The sequence below is a fragment of the Vigna angularis genome, chromosome 2 (genome assembly GCF_016808095.1).
Source record: "Vigna angularis cultivar LongXiaoDou No.4 chromosome 2, ASM1680809v1, whole genome shotgun sequence".
In the NCBI taxonomy this organism is placed as follows: Eukaryota; Viridiplantae; Streptophyta; class Magnoliopsida; order Fabales; family Fabaceae; genus Vigna; species Vigna angularis.
In genome coordinates, this window is record NC_068971.1 from 1,143,893 (window position 1) to 1,157,368 (window position 13,476).

Below are 13,476 nucleotides of genomic sequence, written 5' to 3' on the forward strand. Positions count from 1 at the left end.
AATGTTTTGTTTATTAAGGCCAGAAAGCGTTCTTCCTTTATGTCACGTTACTTTCTCGCGTTGACTTCACTTGTTTTGGCTTTGAACACATTTTAGTATCACTTGAAAGAAAATGGCAAAACCAAATAAGGAATGGGTTGTGGGAATCGACCTTGGCACAACATATTCATGTGTTGCTGTGTGGCTTGAAGAACACTCTCGAGTGGAGATCATTCACAATGACCAAGGCAATAGAATTACGCCTTCTTGTGTGGCTTTCACAGAGAATCAAAGATTGATTGGTGATGCTGCTAAGAATCAGGCTGCTATAAATCCAACCAACACTCTCTTTGGTAAAAAAAATTGTTTTTTTATTGCGTGTGAATTTGTTTAAATGTTTACGCTAGCTGTTTGTGTTGGTGTTTAGGTGCCAAATGATAGCTTAACATTCATCATTTATTTATACTTTTCTCCAGTTTTCTAATTTGTTCTATAACTTTCAATTAGTAAGTATCATTCCACAAGACTACTTTGACTTACAACAATTTTGCAGATGTGAAAAGGTTAATCGGCAGAAGATATAGTGATCCCATTATTCAGGACGATCTAAAGTTGTGGCCATTTAAGGTCATTGCTGATTCTGATGAAAAACCCATGATGGTTGTTTCATACAAGGGTCAGGAGAAACAAATCTCAGCTGAAGAAATCTCATCTATGGTCCTTACAAAGATGCGGGAGATTGCAGAAGCGTACTTGGAATCAGAGGTTAAGAATGTTGTGGTTACCGTGCCTGCTTATTTTAATGATTCTCAACGACAAGCAACGAAAGATGCTGGTACCATTGCTGGCCTCAATGTTATGCGGATAATCAATGAGCCCACGGCTGCTGCTCTGGCATATGGCCTCGACAAGAGAGCTAATTGCGTCGGAGAGCGGAATATTTTCATTTTTGATCTTGGTGGTGGAACATTTGATGTGTCTCTGCTAACAATCAAAGGTGATGTGTTTGAAGTGAAGGCCACTGCTGGTGACACACACCTTGGAGGAGAGGACATGGATAACAGAATGGTGAAGTACTTTGTTGAGGAGTTCAAGAGGAAGCAGAAAGTGGACATAAGTGGGAACCCGAAAGCCTTGAGGAGGTTGAGAACTGCTTGTGAAAGAGCAAAAAGAACACTCTCATTTGCTGTTGATACCACCATTGAGATAGATGCTTTATCTGGGAGCATTGACTTCTGCTCATCAATCACTCGTGCAAGATTTGAAGAACTTAACTTAGACCTCTTTCAAAGGTGTTTGGAGACAGTAGAAAGGTGTCTTGTTGATTCTAAGATGGACAAGAGTGATGTAGACGATGTTGTACTGGTTGGTGGTTCTTCTAGGATTCCAAAAGTACAGCAGCTATTGCAAGACTACTTCAAGGGGAAAGAACTGTGCATGAGCATCAACCCTGACGAGGCTGTTGCCTATGGAGCAGCAGTTCAGGCTGCTTTGCTGACTAAAGGCAACAAATTTGTCCCCAACTTAGTGCTATTAGATGTTACGCCGCTGTCACTTGGTATATCTGTAAAAGGAGATCTCATGAGTGTCGTGATTCCTAGGAACACCACCATTCCTGTTGTAAAAAAGCAAGGATATAGAAGAGCCGAAGATTTCCAATCTGCAGTCTCTATTGAGGTTTACGAGGGTGAAAGGACAAGAGCAAGCGATAACAATTTGCTTGGTTTCTTTAATCTTAATGGCAATCCTAAAGCTCTTCGAGGCCATCCTTTAACTGTATGTTTCAGTATAGATGCCGATGGTATCCTAACTGTAATTGCCGAGGAAGAAAGCAGTGGAAGTAAGAATTGGATTACCGTAACCAACGACAAGGGAAAACTATCAACTCAACAAATTATGAGAATGATTCAAGAAGCCGAGAAGTACAAGGCTGAAGACCAGAAATACGAAAAGAAAGTTATGGCAATTAATGCTTTGGATGACTTCGTTTACAAGATAAGGAATGCTATAGATGATGTAGATAATCCACAGGAGATAACGAAGATCAACATGGCTATTGCAGAGGCCGAGCAATTGCTTGATGCTAGGGAGCAGATTGAAACAGAGGTTTTTGTGGATCATCTGCACAAGGTGAAGACCCTCATTGAACCCATTATGAAAGATTAACTAGTTTTTTTTAAGTTTATGTTGGTGAAAAATATAAAACTTTATGAAGCATGCTATCTAAACAATATATTATTTCCAGTTTCAATTATCAATCCTTGAAAAAGTTTTTCTTCTACATCTTTTTAATGTGAAGGGGGATATGCCTATAATTATGTGGGGTATACATTTCTTCAATATGGGCATTCAGATGGGTAATTGTTTTTAGACTGTTAACATAGGTCGGCCTAAAATGCAGTGTGGATTTTATGGCCTGGTGAAAAAATACAAACAACCAATAACATCAGTAACAAGACTATGAAAAGAACCTTATTAAAAGATTTAAAACCTATTCTTTACTGTGGTTTGATAGATAACATCAAACTGTGTCAAGATAACATTAATCACAAACACTTCGTCTTGATCACACAAGGCAAATTAGCACAGCAAAATATCCCATCTGGAAATAAACTAACCATTGATTTCCAATGTCTGACCAAAGAGACTCTCGAGTTCCTTCAGATAATCCTCAAATACATCTACTTCAACCTGCTGGTTATCATCAAGCAAATATGTGGTCTTAGTAATTGCAGAACTGATGTTCAACTTTTGTGTCAAGGAAAGCTTTGATCTGTTATACTTTTCCTTCAAAGCATTCGTCATCTTGTATCATCCAAAGAATTTATGTAACATAGTTTCCATAAATTAACTTCAGTCATGACTGATATTATTTTATTTTTTGTTGATCTTATTACTTTTCGAAAGTGGTTATAAAATAAATTATCCAAATAGTTCCCAATTAAGGTTTTGTCTCTTCAACAAGTTTGCTTCATATAGTAAAAATTCAAACTCGCATAGAAAAAACTTAACAATCTATTAACTATGTTGAAATTTGAGTTTGAATATAATGACATAGATATTATTTTAATCCCTTACGCTTCTAGTAATTCTTGATTTGTTTAAATCCTTTTAAAAGGTTTTCTTTATTTTTATTTTATAAAATAATGCAATTAATGCTTTGGATGATATCATTTACAAGATAAGGAAGATAAGGAATGTTATAATCCACAAGAGAAAGCGAAGATCAACATGGCAATTGCAGGAAATTGCTTGATGTTAGCCAGCAGACAGAGACACAGACCAAACTTCTATCTTTTAAATAATCACAACATTACTTAATTTCTGAAATTAATCTCTAATAAGTTGATAAGTGTGGAAGTTTTGCTTATTTTTATGCAGATCACTCGTGTGATACTTTAATATGTTTGTTTGTGTTGTGTAAGTCCAATGAAAGGGGAAATTACCACATGAAATCAAGAACAATATATCAAGTTGAGCTACGCGTTTTCCGTCTCTTATCAAAGATGATAATGAGAAATGGTTTGCTTTCCAAGTCACTCATGCATTATTTAAGGAAATACGTTTGCTTATAAATACTAATATCAACAAAAGACATCTTTTTGTGCTAACACTGGCGTTTTCGGTACCTATTTCTTTCTATCTCTTATATTAAACATAACATCATGGCTTTTCTCTGATTTTCTGTTTCTGTCTCTATCTGAGATCATGTTCCTTTCTTTTTCTTATCTTCACATCAACCCTAGAATTTACATATATGTTACTCTTTCACATCTTTGAATTTGTATCTAGAGAATTGCACCTGTTCTCTCTAGTGATTTTGATTAGATAAGTTTGCTTTAACAGTTGAACTTTTGCAGATATATCTCAGTTTCCTATTTTGTATTTGAGCATCACATTAACTTTCTTTGTTCTTGCCTTTTCTATGTTTTGACAGAAGTTGTATATCCTTGATCATATCAAAAAGAAAGGTGAAAAAAGAGATATGGAAAATACCAAGAGGGTTTGTCCCAGCCATCCAGAACGACAGATGCAATTGAAGCCACAAGGGTCATCCTACATATGCAGTGGATGTCGAGAAGTAGGGTTTGGACGCAGTTACCACTGTGAAAACAAGAACTGTGGTTACATCCTCCATGAAGAGTGTGCAACTGCTGTTTCCTTTGCCTTTCATCGATTTTTTCCCAGGAGCCACTTCGAGTTCTATGAGAAAGCACCGGGGCACCGGGTCAGATCCTGTGATGCTTGTGGAAATTATGTTGTAGGGTTTGTGTACCATTGCTCCATTACAGATTGTGATCTACATCCATGTTGTTTAAACCTGAAAGATAGCATTTTTGATGAAGAAGGGCTTGTGTCACTCGAACTGTGTCAGAAGGTTCCCTCAAAGTGTGTCCAGTGTAAGCATAGGAATGTTATGGATGGAATCAGAGGTTGGTCTTATGTATCTTCAGATTCTGGGGGGAAATGTTGTTACCATGTTTGGTGTTTTAAGCAACTGATTCTTGAGAATTTGAATAAGGGCTATTTTAGTAATGAAACCAGTTCAAATGGGATGAGTGACAGGGAGTACTCTCAGCTTGCAGTGAGAAACATGGACATGGTACGAAGTAGAAGAAGTTCGACAAGGTTAGGGACAATGAAGAAGTACACAAAGATGGCTGTGTTGGTATTTAAACTGGTATTTTCAGCTGTGTTTGGAGACCCTATAACTTCCATTGCTTCTCTTGTGGAAGGCCTAGTTTCAGATTAGGGGATCCTACAAGTGTTGTCGTTTGGTTCTTAAATTATTGCCATAATCCTACTAGTGTTGATTTGATTTACCATGAGTGCAGATATGATGTTGAGTGAGAGTGTCCCATAGAGTTCAAATTGTTGTGGTTTTGAGAATTTCCTGTATTAATAAAGTTCAAATTCAAGCTCTGGAAGTAATGGTTTTATAAAGTATATGTATGTTTGCATGAAAATGTTGCAGGTCATGCAAACCAACTTCTTAATTGTCAATGAAGCACGTTAGCAATGTTCTTTTCTTCCTTATATATTCTTGTTCCCATGATTACTAGTTTTCAATGCAGTGTATGTTACTCCATGTGGAAGTTGTAAACTTATGTTCAATTATTAGTGCACCTTTTTTTAGAATCCAAATGAGAAACATTATTAAACCCTAAAATACTAATTTAAAGCTCAAAGGGTTGTATATATTTGGTTTAGTTTTAAAAAATGAAAATGTGCTTGAAATTTCCCATATGAAAGCTGATAAAGTAATATGATTAATATAGCTTTTTTTTCTATGGGCATTTGAAAAGGACTCACCTAATAAAAATAATTATCTGGTTTTGTGAAATTGTACATGAATATGTTGAAGGTGTTGAAGGTGTTGAAGGTGTTGCAGCAATTTCTTGATTCTAGGCATGAATATACACTCTCCTAAAAGTAATATTTCGTCCATTATAAGAGTGAAGACAATCACTAAATCTGTTTTTGAGATACAAAGAATAAATACAACGATAATACTCACTCTTAGTATTAACGTCAAACAAGAATAAAATTCTCACGAATTGATTTGTGTGTTAAGTGAATGACTGAATGTAAAAAAAGTCTGTGTATATTTGTGTACATCAATAGAGCACAGAATCTCTTTATATAAATATTGATAAATATTGATCAGACATCTTTCAAATCGAAGAAATACCAGATTCTGATTAGCTACATTTCTTCATAAATGTTGTAACTTTATGGTTAACTCTTCATGAATAATTGTAACTCTTCATGAATAAATATAACTCTTCATGTCTGAAAACAGTATCTAATACTCTTAAATTTCAACACTGGTTCCTATATAGTATTTTGCAAAATCTCCTAATCAACTAAGTGTATGTCGACGGTGCTTTGCGATTGGAGTGTTGTGTTTTCCATGATGGTTAATTAGTAATGATTGGATGGTAATAGTCTATATAGTTCGTCAATGTTCTTTGATCGTTAGCCGTTATATCTTTTGCACCTTTGCACGATCATTTTCTATAGAAAGTGTTTCTTCTTTTTGTATGGTTACTTTTGAAAATGTTTTTTAAGTTAAAATATTAGATCGGTTGATCTAGAATTAATCTATTAGAATATATCTTAAATCAGTTGCACAGATGATATAACACGTATTTGACATATTATATATATATATATATATATATAGAGAGAGAGATATTTTAGATTAGATTAATTGTAAAATTGATCTAATACTTGTTTTAAAGTTGATTTAATATATCTTTAGACCAGTTGATAGTTTCTTGGAAGAAATTTGTATATTGATATAGCAACTTTGTGGAAATGTAATGTATAATTCATTAGGAAAATGTCTTTTTAACAAAAATCCTCGTAAATGTTAGAGACAAGAGATTTATCGAAGATTTTTTGACCGTTGATAAATCGTTTGTAATTATTTTGTACCGACGGTTTCTGTGTGTTTTTGAGAGTTTTTGATCTTCATGCCCTTCTTTTTTATAGTGTTTTAATAATAATCTATGTAGTATTTTGTGATTGATCGTTTTAAATATATAGACCAATAAAATAATAAGACTGTTTTCAAAAACTTATTAAAAAAATTGTTGAAAAATTCATTACTTTTGTTCTAGTGTCTAAGAGTTGAGCGATTGTCAATGTAGCTAAAGCGAAAGTGTTGCACAAAGTTTGATGTGATGTAAATCAATAAACAATAAACCAGCATAATATTTGTGATTTATACATGAATGTTTATCTCGTCATCAATGAAGTTAAAAAATAGCTGCATATATTTTGCTTTGTTTTTTCTTTTCTTTAATTTTAAAATTAGCACTTTTTTATATCCGAGAAACAAAAATATAGTTAACTTATTTTAATAAAAAAAAAAACTAAAACGTGAATAAATATGAATTGCTGGTTTAAAGAATTAAAAAGAACTTAGCCTTAGCTAGTTAAGAAATCTAACGTAGCCTTAGCTAGTTAAGAAAAAAAAATCATAAACTAATCTTTATTTATAGATAATTTAATTTCAATGTTTATACCTTTTTCTAATAAGTCTCTCTTTTTAAAAAATCATCTAAATAGACTTCACGTATTTATTTAAAATATAAATACTAATTTGAAGATGCTGGTTCAAAGAATTAAAAAGAACGTTTTGTTATTAGGAGAGAAATAAATATATTGTGCTCTATATTTTGAATATGCTCCAATATATTTTTCAAAAGAAAAAACATTCTTTAATTTCATAATCAGTGTTTTGTCTTTAAGACAATAATAAACAAAAAATAAAAAGCCCTTTTATGATTATTAAAAATTATAAAAAATATAGTATATATATATATATACTGATATATTCTGTTTATTATTTATTAAACTCAGAAAAATAACTCATAGTCAAAAGCCCTTTTATGATTATTAATCTTTACATAAAAAGCACCAATTAAGTTAACAATCAAGAGTATTTAAAATAATATATTTATTATTATTTAAACATTCAAATTAATGTTGATGAATGCAATTTTCTGCGACTTTTCTGCAAACCTAGGTTCGATTGAGTGTGCTGATCCCTACGAATTCTATCTTTCCTTTATAAGGAAAACAATAACACTAATTATTCCTTACTAATTAACTCCTACATTTTTTTAAATATTAATTTCTTAAATATTTAACAACAAAACTTGCATTAAATTCTATCCATAGATATTAAACTCACTAAAATAAATTATATCCGTGAATATTTAATGCCAACTAAAATAAGACTAACAAAACATGATGATAGAAAAACAACCGACAAGGAAGATAAATTTAAGAAGATTCTTTTTTCTTAACTTTGAAAGTATCATGTCAAAATTAATATTAACATACTAGACAAATTTTATATAATTGTTAATTTTATTGATGAAAAATAATTTGTCAACGACAAATTTAAATATTAAATTATAAACTAAAAATAATTCATAACGAAAATAATTTCTAAATTAATTACTATATTAAATTGATTTCTAAATTGGTCACTAATATTATCTGGCAAAGTATTTGAGTTAGAAAGAAAAACTATGTATTTAAAAAATTATAATGTGAAAATTAAATTTAAAAGTAATAATTTTAAATTGTAAGGTAAATTTGGATGAGAAGTTTAAAATCTTTAAGAGTTTGGAGTGATAGAATTTTTGAAATGTTTTATTTAAATAACAGTTCAAATTTCTCTAGGTTCAAATTCTTAATCGGATAGAGTCGGCCATGGATGAAGGGAGTAAGATTTGTTCTAATTTGCGGTCAAGGGAGGTGAATGGGTCAGGTGAGTCGGCCATGGATGAAGGGAGTAAGACTCAACGAGAGCACCAATTGTAAGGGGAAAAACAGATAATAGAATAATCTAGAAAGAATAACAGGACAGAGAAGGAAGAGACACCTAATAATTCTTTCTTATTCTCTGCATAACAGAAAGGTGCTCTATATAAGCACTACTCCTTACAGCTAATATTCCTTCACATGGTATAACGGTTTCCCCTAAAAGGAAGACACGTCACTTAGTAACAAAATCCCTAAGATAAATTGGCTGACGAACAACCCTCTTAGGTCGATCAATAGAAGCTTCTGGAGTATTGGTTGGGCCGTGTTCAGCTTCTGCAGTAGAACTTGGGTTGTCCTCACCTTGTACACTGTCAATAGGATTAGAGTACTGTAAGGCCCAATGATTCTTTCACACATACTCATAAGTAGGTATCTTTTATATATATATATATATATATATATATATATATATATATATATATATATATATATATATATATATATATATATATATATATATATATATAAACATGTTTATCTTTTATTTTATTTGACGTAAGATTTGTTTGTATCCAACAATTATATTAATATATAAAGCCAAATATATTACAGAATGTGTGTGGGGTGCTATTTGACTTAGAAATCTTTTAAACAAGTTGGAGTTAAACAAGAAGAAACCGTCATGATCCAAGTAGATAACAGATCAATTATTTAGTTAGCAAGAAAAAAAAATACATTAATGTCGGGTTTCATTTATCTAGAAAAGAAATAAAAAAAATAAAAACACGTAAGAAGTAACTGATTATATTTTTATTTCATTTAAAGTCAGTCAGTATTATTTTTCTTATGTTCTCAGGTTCGGTACTATTCACAACTATTTAGTGGTCAATTCTATTCAATGAATATATAGCGAGTTCCAACAATTTCACATATTTGTGAATGTCGTATTTTGTATCATCCTTGAACACATTTTTCTTATATATCTTTTTAATGGGAAGGCGGATGGGGGAATACATTTCTTCATAATTCAGATGTCTAATTGTTTTTAGACTCTTAACCTATGTGGGCCTAAGATTGAGTGTGTATTTTATGGCATGGTGAAAAATACAAACAACCAATAAGATAAGTAACAAGACTATGAAAACCTTATTAAAAGATTTAAAACCTGTCCTTTACTGTGGTTTGATAGATTGGGAGGTATAACGAAACTTTGAAAATAATCAATTGTTTGAAAATCAAAATTGGAAATCGTCACCATAATTAATTTTAATAAATTATAAAATGAAATATGGTCTACATAATAATTGAGTCTGAAAATCGCTTATCATAAGGAGTGTATTAGCATCTTACAATGTTTTCTGAATACAGTATCTTTAATTAATTAATTAATTAATACAGTGAAGAGCAGGTGTTTGAAATCTCATTTTAAATATATTTAAAGTTAACTATTTTTAGAAAACATATTTTAAATTATATTTTGTATTTCATAATATTTTATTCAAGCTTCTCTATTTATTTATATTTCTTTTACATAAAATAACTTTAAATCTATTATATTTGATAAAAGAATGTAACAACAAATTAATACAATAGCTATTTGTCATTAACGAGTGTCTTATCATCTAGAATAGTTATTTCTAGAATTTGGTCATTTCATTCAATCGCCACGGATTGGTCATTCACCAATCTAATTCGATTCATTTATTATTAGTAAATTGAAAAAATTTAAACTCGGTTCGATCTATGGATTGATGGATTAAACGACTATCTTATTTAATTATAATTTTTTCTAAAAAAAATTATATATCTTTTATTCAAATATAAAAAGAAATTATTCTAAAATAATGTTAAATTTAAAAGAAAATTCAAAGAAAAAATATCATACAATCAAAGGGTAATCAAAAACCAAACACAAAAGGCGAACAAATAAGGTTTTAACATTAATAATTTTTGTATCACTTATCGATTTATAATATTAAAGTCTTGATTTAATAAATCTATAATATTTTTCTCTCTTGAAACATCTTATTTATCCCCATCTACAATAAAATAAAAAAGACTAATTAATAATATTAAAAAATAAAATAATAAATAATTAAATTAAACTAGGTGGGTGGATGAGCCAACGTACGGGTTCAATCCGGATGAGTCGAATTCTAAATGAGTTGGGTTGAAAATTAACCAGCATCAAAAAATTTCGAGTTACAACTCATTTTGATCTCACTAGGTAAATGACTTTTAATATATAAACTATTGGGGGAGTCATTTTCTTTTTTCATATCAAGAATTCAAATAACCTAAAAATATAAAACCTATATGTATGAATGATTTTATTTACAAAATAATAATCAATAATATATTATTTCTTGTAAATGATTATGATAATAGCATGGGTGAGGGAGGAAAGGTAATAGATAGTATCAAGTTTTTTTTTAGAGTTGACCTGAGAAAAGCAATCGACCTTATATAAGGTTTTATATATGTTTCTGGTTACCATTCACAAACGCAGAACTTATTTATCAATTTTTAATACTTATGATTTAATTCAATATTTAAAGAAAATGATCTAGTGTTTTTTTTTTCAAATTTTTCAAAGGGAGAAGTTTATTAAAAAAAAGGAAAATACTTTATGCTCAAGTCAACTGGCCGCTTGGTGGTTAAGGATGAGGATTAGTCAAAGTCATATTACTATAATTCCCATAATCAATCTTTCAGAGAAGCATCTTGTGAAGGAAAGACCCCAAACACACAGAGATTTAATCATCATTAGTTCAAGGTAAAGGCTCTGAATCAACACCTTCATATATCTTTCTTTTATATAAAGTACATCTTCTGTAAATTGTTAGATGTGATACACATGTATGTCTAGGTTTTCACTTCAGAAAGTTGAAGTTTCCTTTTCTTCTCAGTGTCATTAATTACTTGTGATAGGATACTTGGTCATTTCATGTGTCGATGATTATGTTTAATGTTTTGTTTATTAAGGCCAAAAAGCGTTCTTCCTTTATGTCACGTTACTTTCTCGCGTTGACTTCACTTGTTTTGGCTTTGAACACATTGTAGTATCACTTGAAAGAAAATGGCAAAACCAAATAAGGAATGGGTTGTGGGAATCGACCTTGGCACAACATATTCATGTGTTGCTGTGTGGCTTGAAGAACACTCTCGAGTGGAGATCATTCACAATGACCAAGGCAATAGAATTACGCCTTCTTGTGTGGCTTTCACAGAGAATCAAAGATTGATTGGTGATGCTGCCAAGAATCAGGCTGCTATAAATCCAACCAACACTCTCTTTGGTAAAAAAAAATTGTTTTTTTATTGCGTGTGAATTCCCTTAAATGTTTACGCTAGCTGTTTGTGTTGGTTTTTGGGTGCGCAAACGATAACTTAACATTCATCATTTACTTATACTTTTCTCCAGTTTTCTAATTTGTTCTATAACTTTAAATTAGTATGTATCATTCCACAAGCCTACTTTGACTAACATCATTGTGGAATAGCCTTAAATTCTTGCTCTATTAGGAACAAGCTTTAAGAAATGCATAAAATGACTAATTTTGCAGATGTGAAAAGGTTAATCGGGAGAAGATATAGTGATCCCATTATTCAGGACGATCTAAAGTTGTGGCCATTTAAGGTCATTGCTGATTCTGATGAAAAACCCATGATGGTTGTTTCATACAAGGGTGAGGAGAAACAAAATTTCAGCTGAAGAAATCTCATCTATGGTCCTTACAAAGATGCGGGATATTGCAGAAGCGCACTTGAAATCAGAGGTTAAGAATGTCGTAGTTACCGTGCCTGCTTATTTTAATGATTCTCAGCGACAAGCGACAAAAGATGCTGGTACCATTGCTGGCCTCAATGTTATGCGGATAATCAATGAACCTACGGCTGCTGCTCTGGCGTATGGCCTTGACAAGAGAGCTAATTGTGTTGGAGAGCGAAATATTTTAATTTTTGATTTTGGTGGTGGAACATTTGATGTGTCTCTGCTAACAATCAAAGGTGATGTGTTTGAAGTGAAGGCCACTGCTGGTGACACACACCTTGGAGGAGAGGACATGGATAACAGAATGGTGAAGTACTTTGTTGAGGAGTTCAAGAGGAAGCAGAAAGTGGACATAAGTGGGAACCCGAGAGCTTTGAGGAGGTTGAGAACTGCTTGTGAGAGAGCAAAAAGGACACTATCATCTGCTGTTGATACCACCATTGAGATAGATGCTTTATCTAGGAGCATTGACTTCTGCTCATCAATCACTCGTGCAAGATTTGAGGAACTTAACTTAGACCTCTTTCAAAGGTGTATGGAGACAGTGGAAAGGTGTCTTGTTGATTCTAAGATGGAGAAGAGTGATGTAGACGATGTTGTACTGGTTGGTGGTTCTTCTAGGATTCCAAAAGTGCAGCAGCTATTGCAAGACTACTTCAAGGGGAAAGAACTGTGCATGAGCATCAACCCTGACGAGGCTGTTGCCTACGGAGCAGCACTACAGGCTGCTTTGCTGACTAAAGGCAACAAATTTGTCCCCAACTTAGTGCTATTAGATGTTACGCCGTTGTCACTCGGTATACTTTTAAAAGGAGATCTCATGGATGTCGTGATTCCTAGGAACACCACCATTCCTGTTGTAAAAAAAAAAAGGATATGTAAGAATCGAAGAGTTCCAATCTGCTGTGTCTATTCAGGTTTACGAGGGTGAAAGGACAAGAGCAAGCGATAACAATTTGCTTGGTTTCTTTCATCTTTATGGCAATCCTAATGCTCCTCGAGGCCATCCTTTAACCGTTAGTTTCAGTATAGATGCCGATGGAATCCTAACTGTAATTGCTGAGGAAGAAAGCAGTGGAAGTAAGAATTGGATTACCGTAACCAACGACAACGGAAGACTATGAGCTCAACAAATTATGAGAATGATTCAAGAAGGCGAGAAATACAAGGCTGAAGACCAGAAGTACCAAAAGAAATTTATAGCAATTAATGCTTTGGATGACTTCGTTTACAAGATAAGGAATGCTATAGATGATGTTGATAATCCACAAGAGAAAACGAAGATCAACATGGCTATTGCAGAGGCCGAGAAATTGCTTGATGCTAGGGAGCAGACAGAAACAGAGGTTTTTGTGGATCATCTGCACAAGTTGAAGAGCCTCATTTTACGTTTATGTTGGTGAAAAAGGTAAAACTTTATGAACCATGATATCTAA

The 13,476-nt window shown here is 32.4% G+C and overlaps 1 protein-coding gene and 1 pseudogene across 1 annotated transcript; both read left to right on the top strand.

The window, feature by feature from the left end:
* Positions 1-94: 94 nt before the first annotated feature.
* On the top strand, positions 95-4,982 carry LOC108321632 (heat shock cognate 70 kDa protein 2). Its single transcript, XM_017553445.2, has 3 exons — positions 95-332; positions 533-2,109; positions 3,917-4,982. Exons 1-3 carry the CDS (start codon positions 113-115, stop codon positions 4,730-4,732), a joined length of 2,613 nt encoding a protein of 870 aa, XP_017408934.2. The 5' UTR covers positions 95-112; the 3' UTR covers positions 4,733-4,982.
* Positions 4,983-11,344: 6,362 nt separating this feature from the next.
* On the top strand, positions 11,345-13,443 carry LOC108321633 (heat shock cognate 70 kDa protein-like; annotated as a pseudogene).
* Positions 13,444-13,476: the final 33 nt, after the last annotated feature.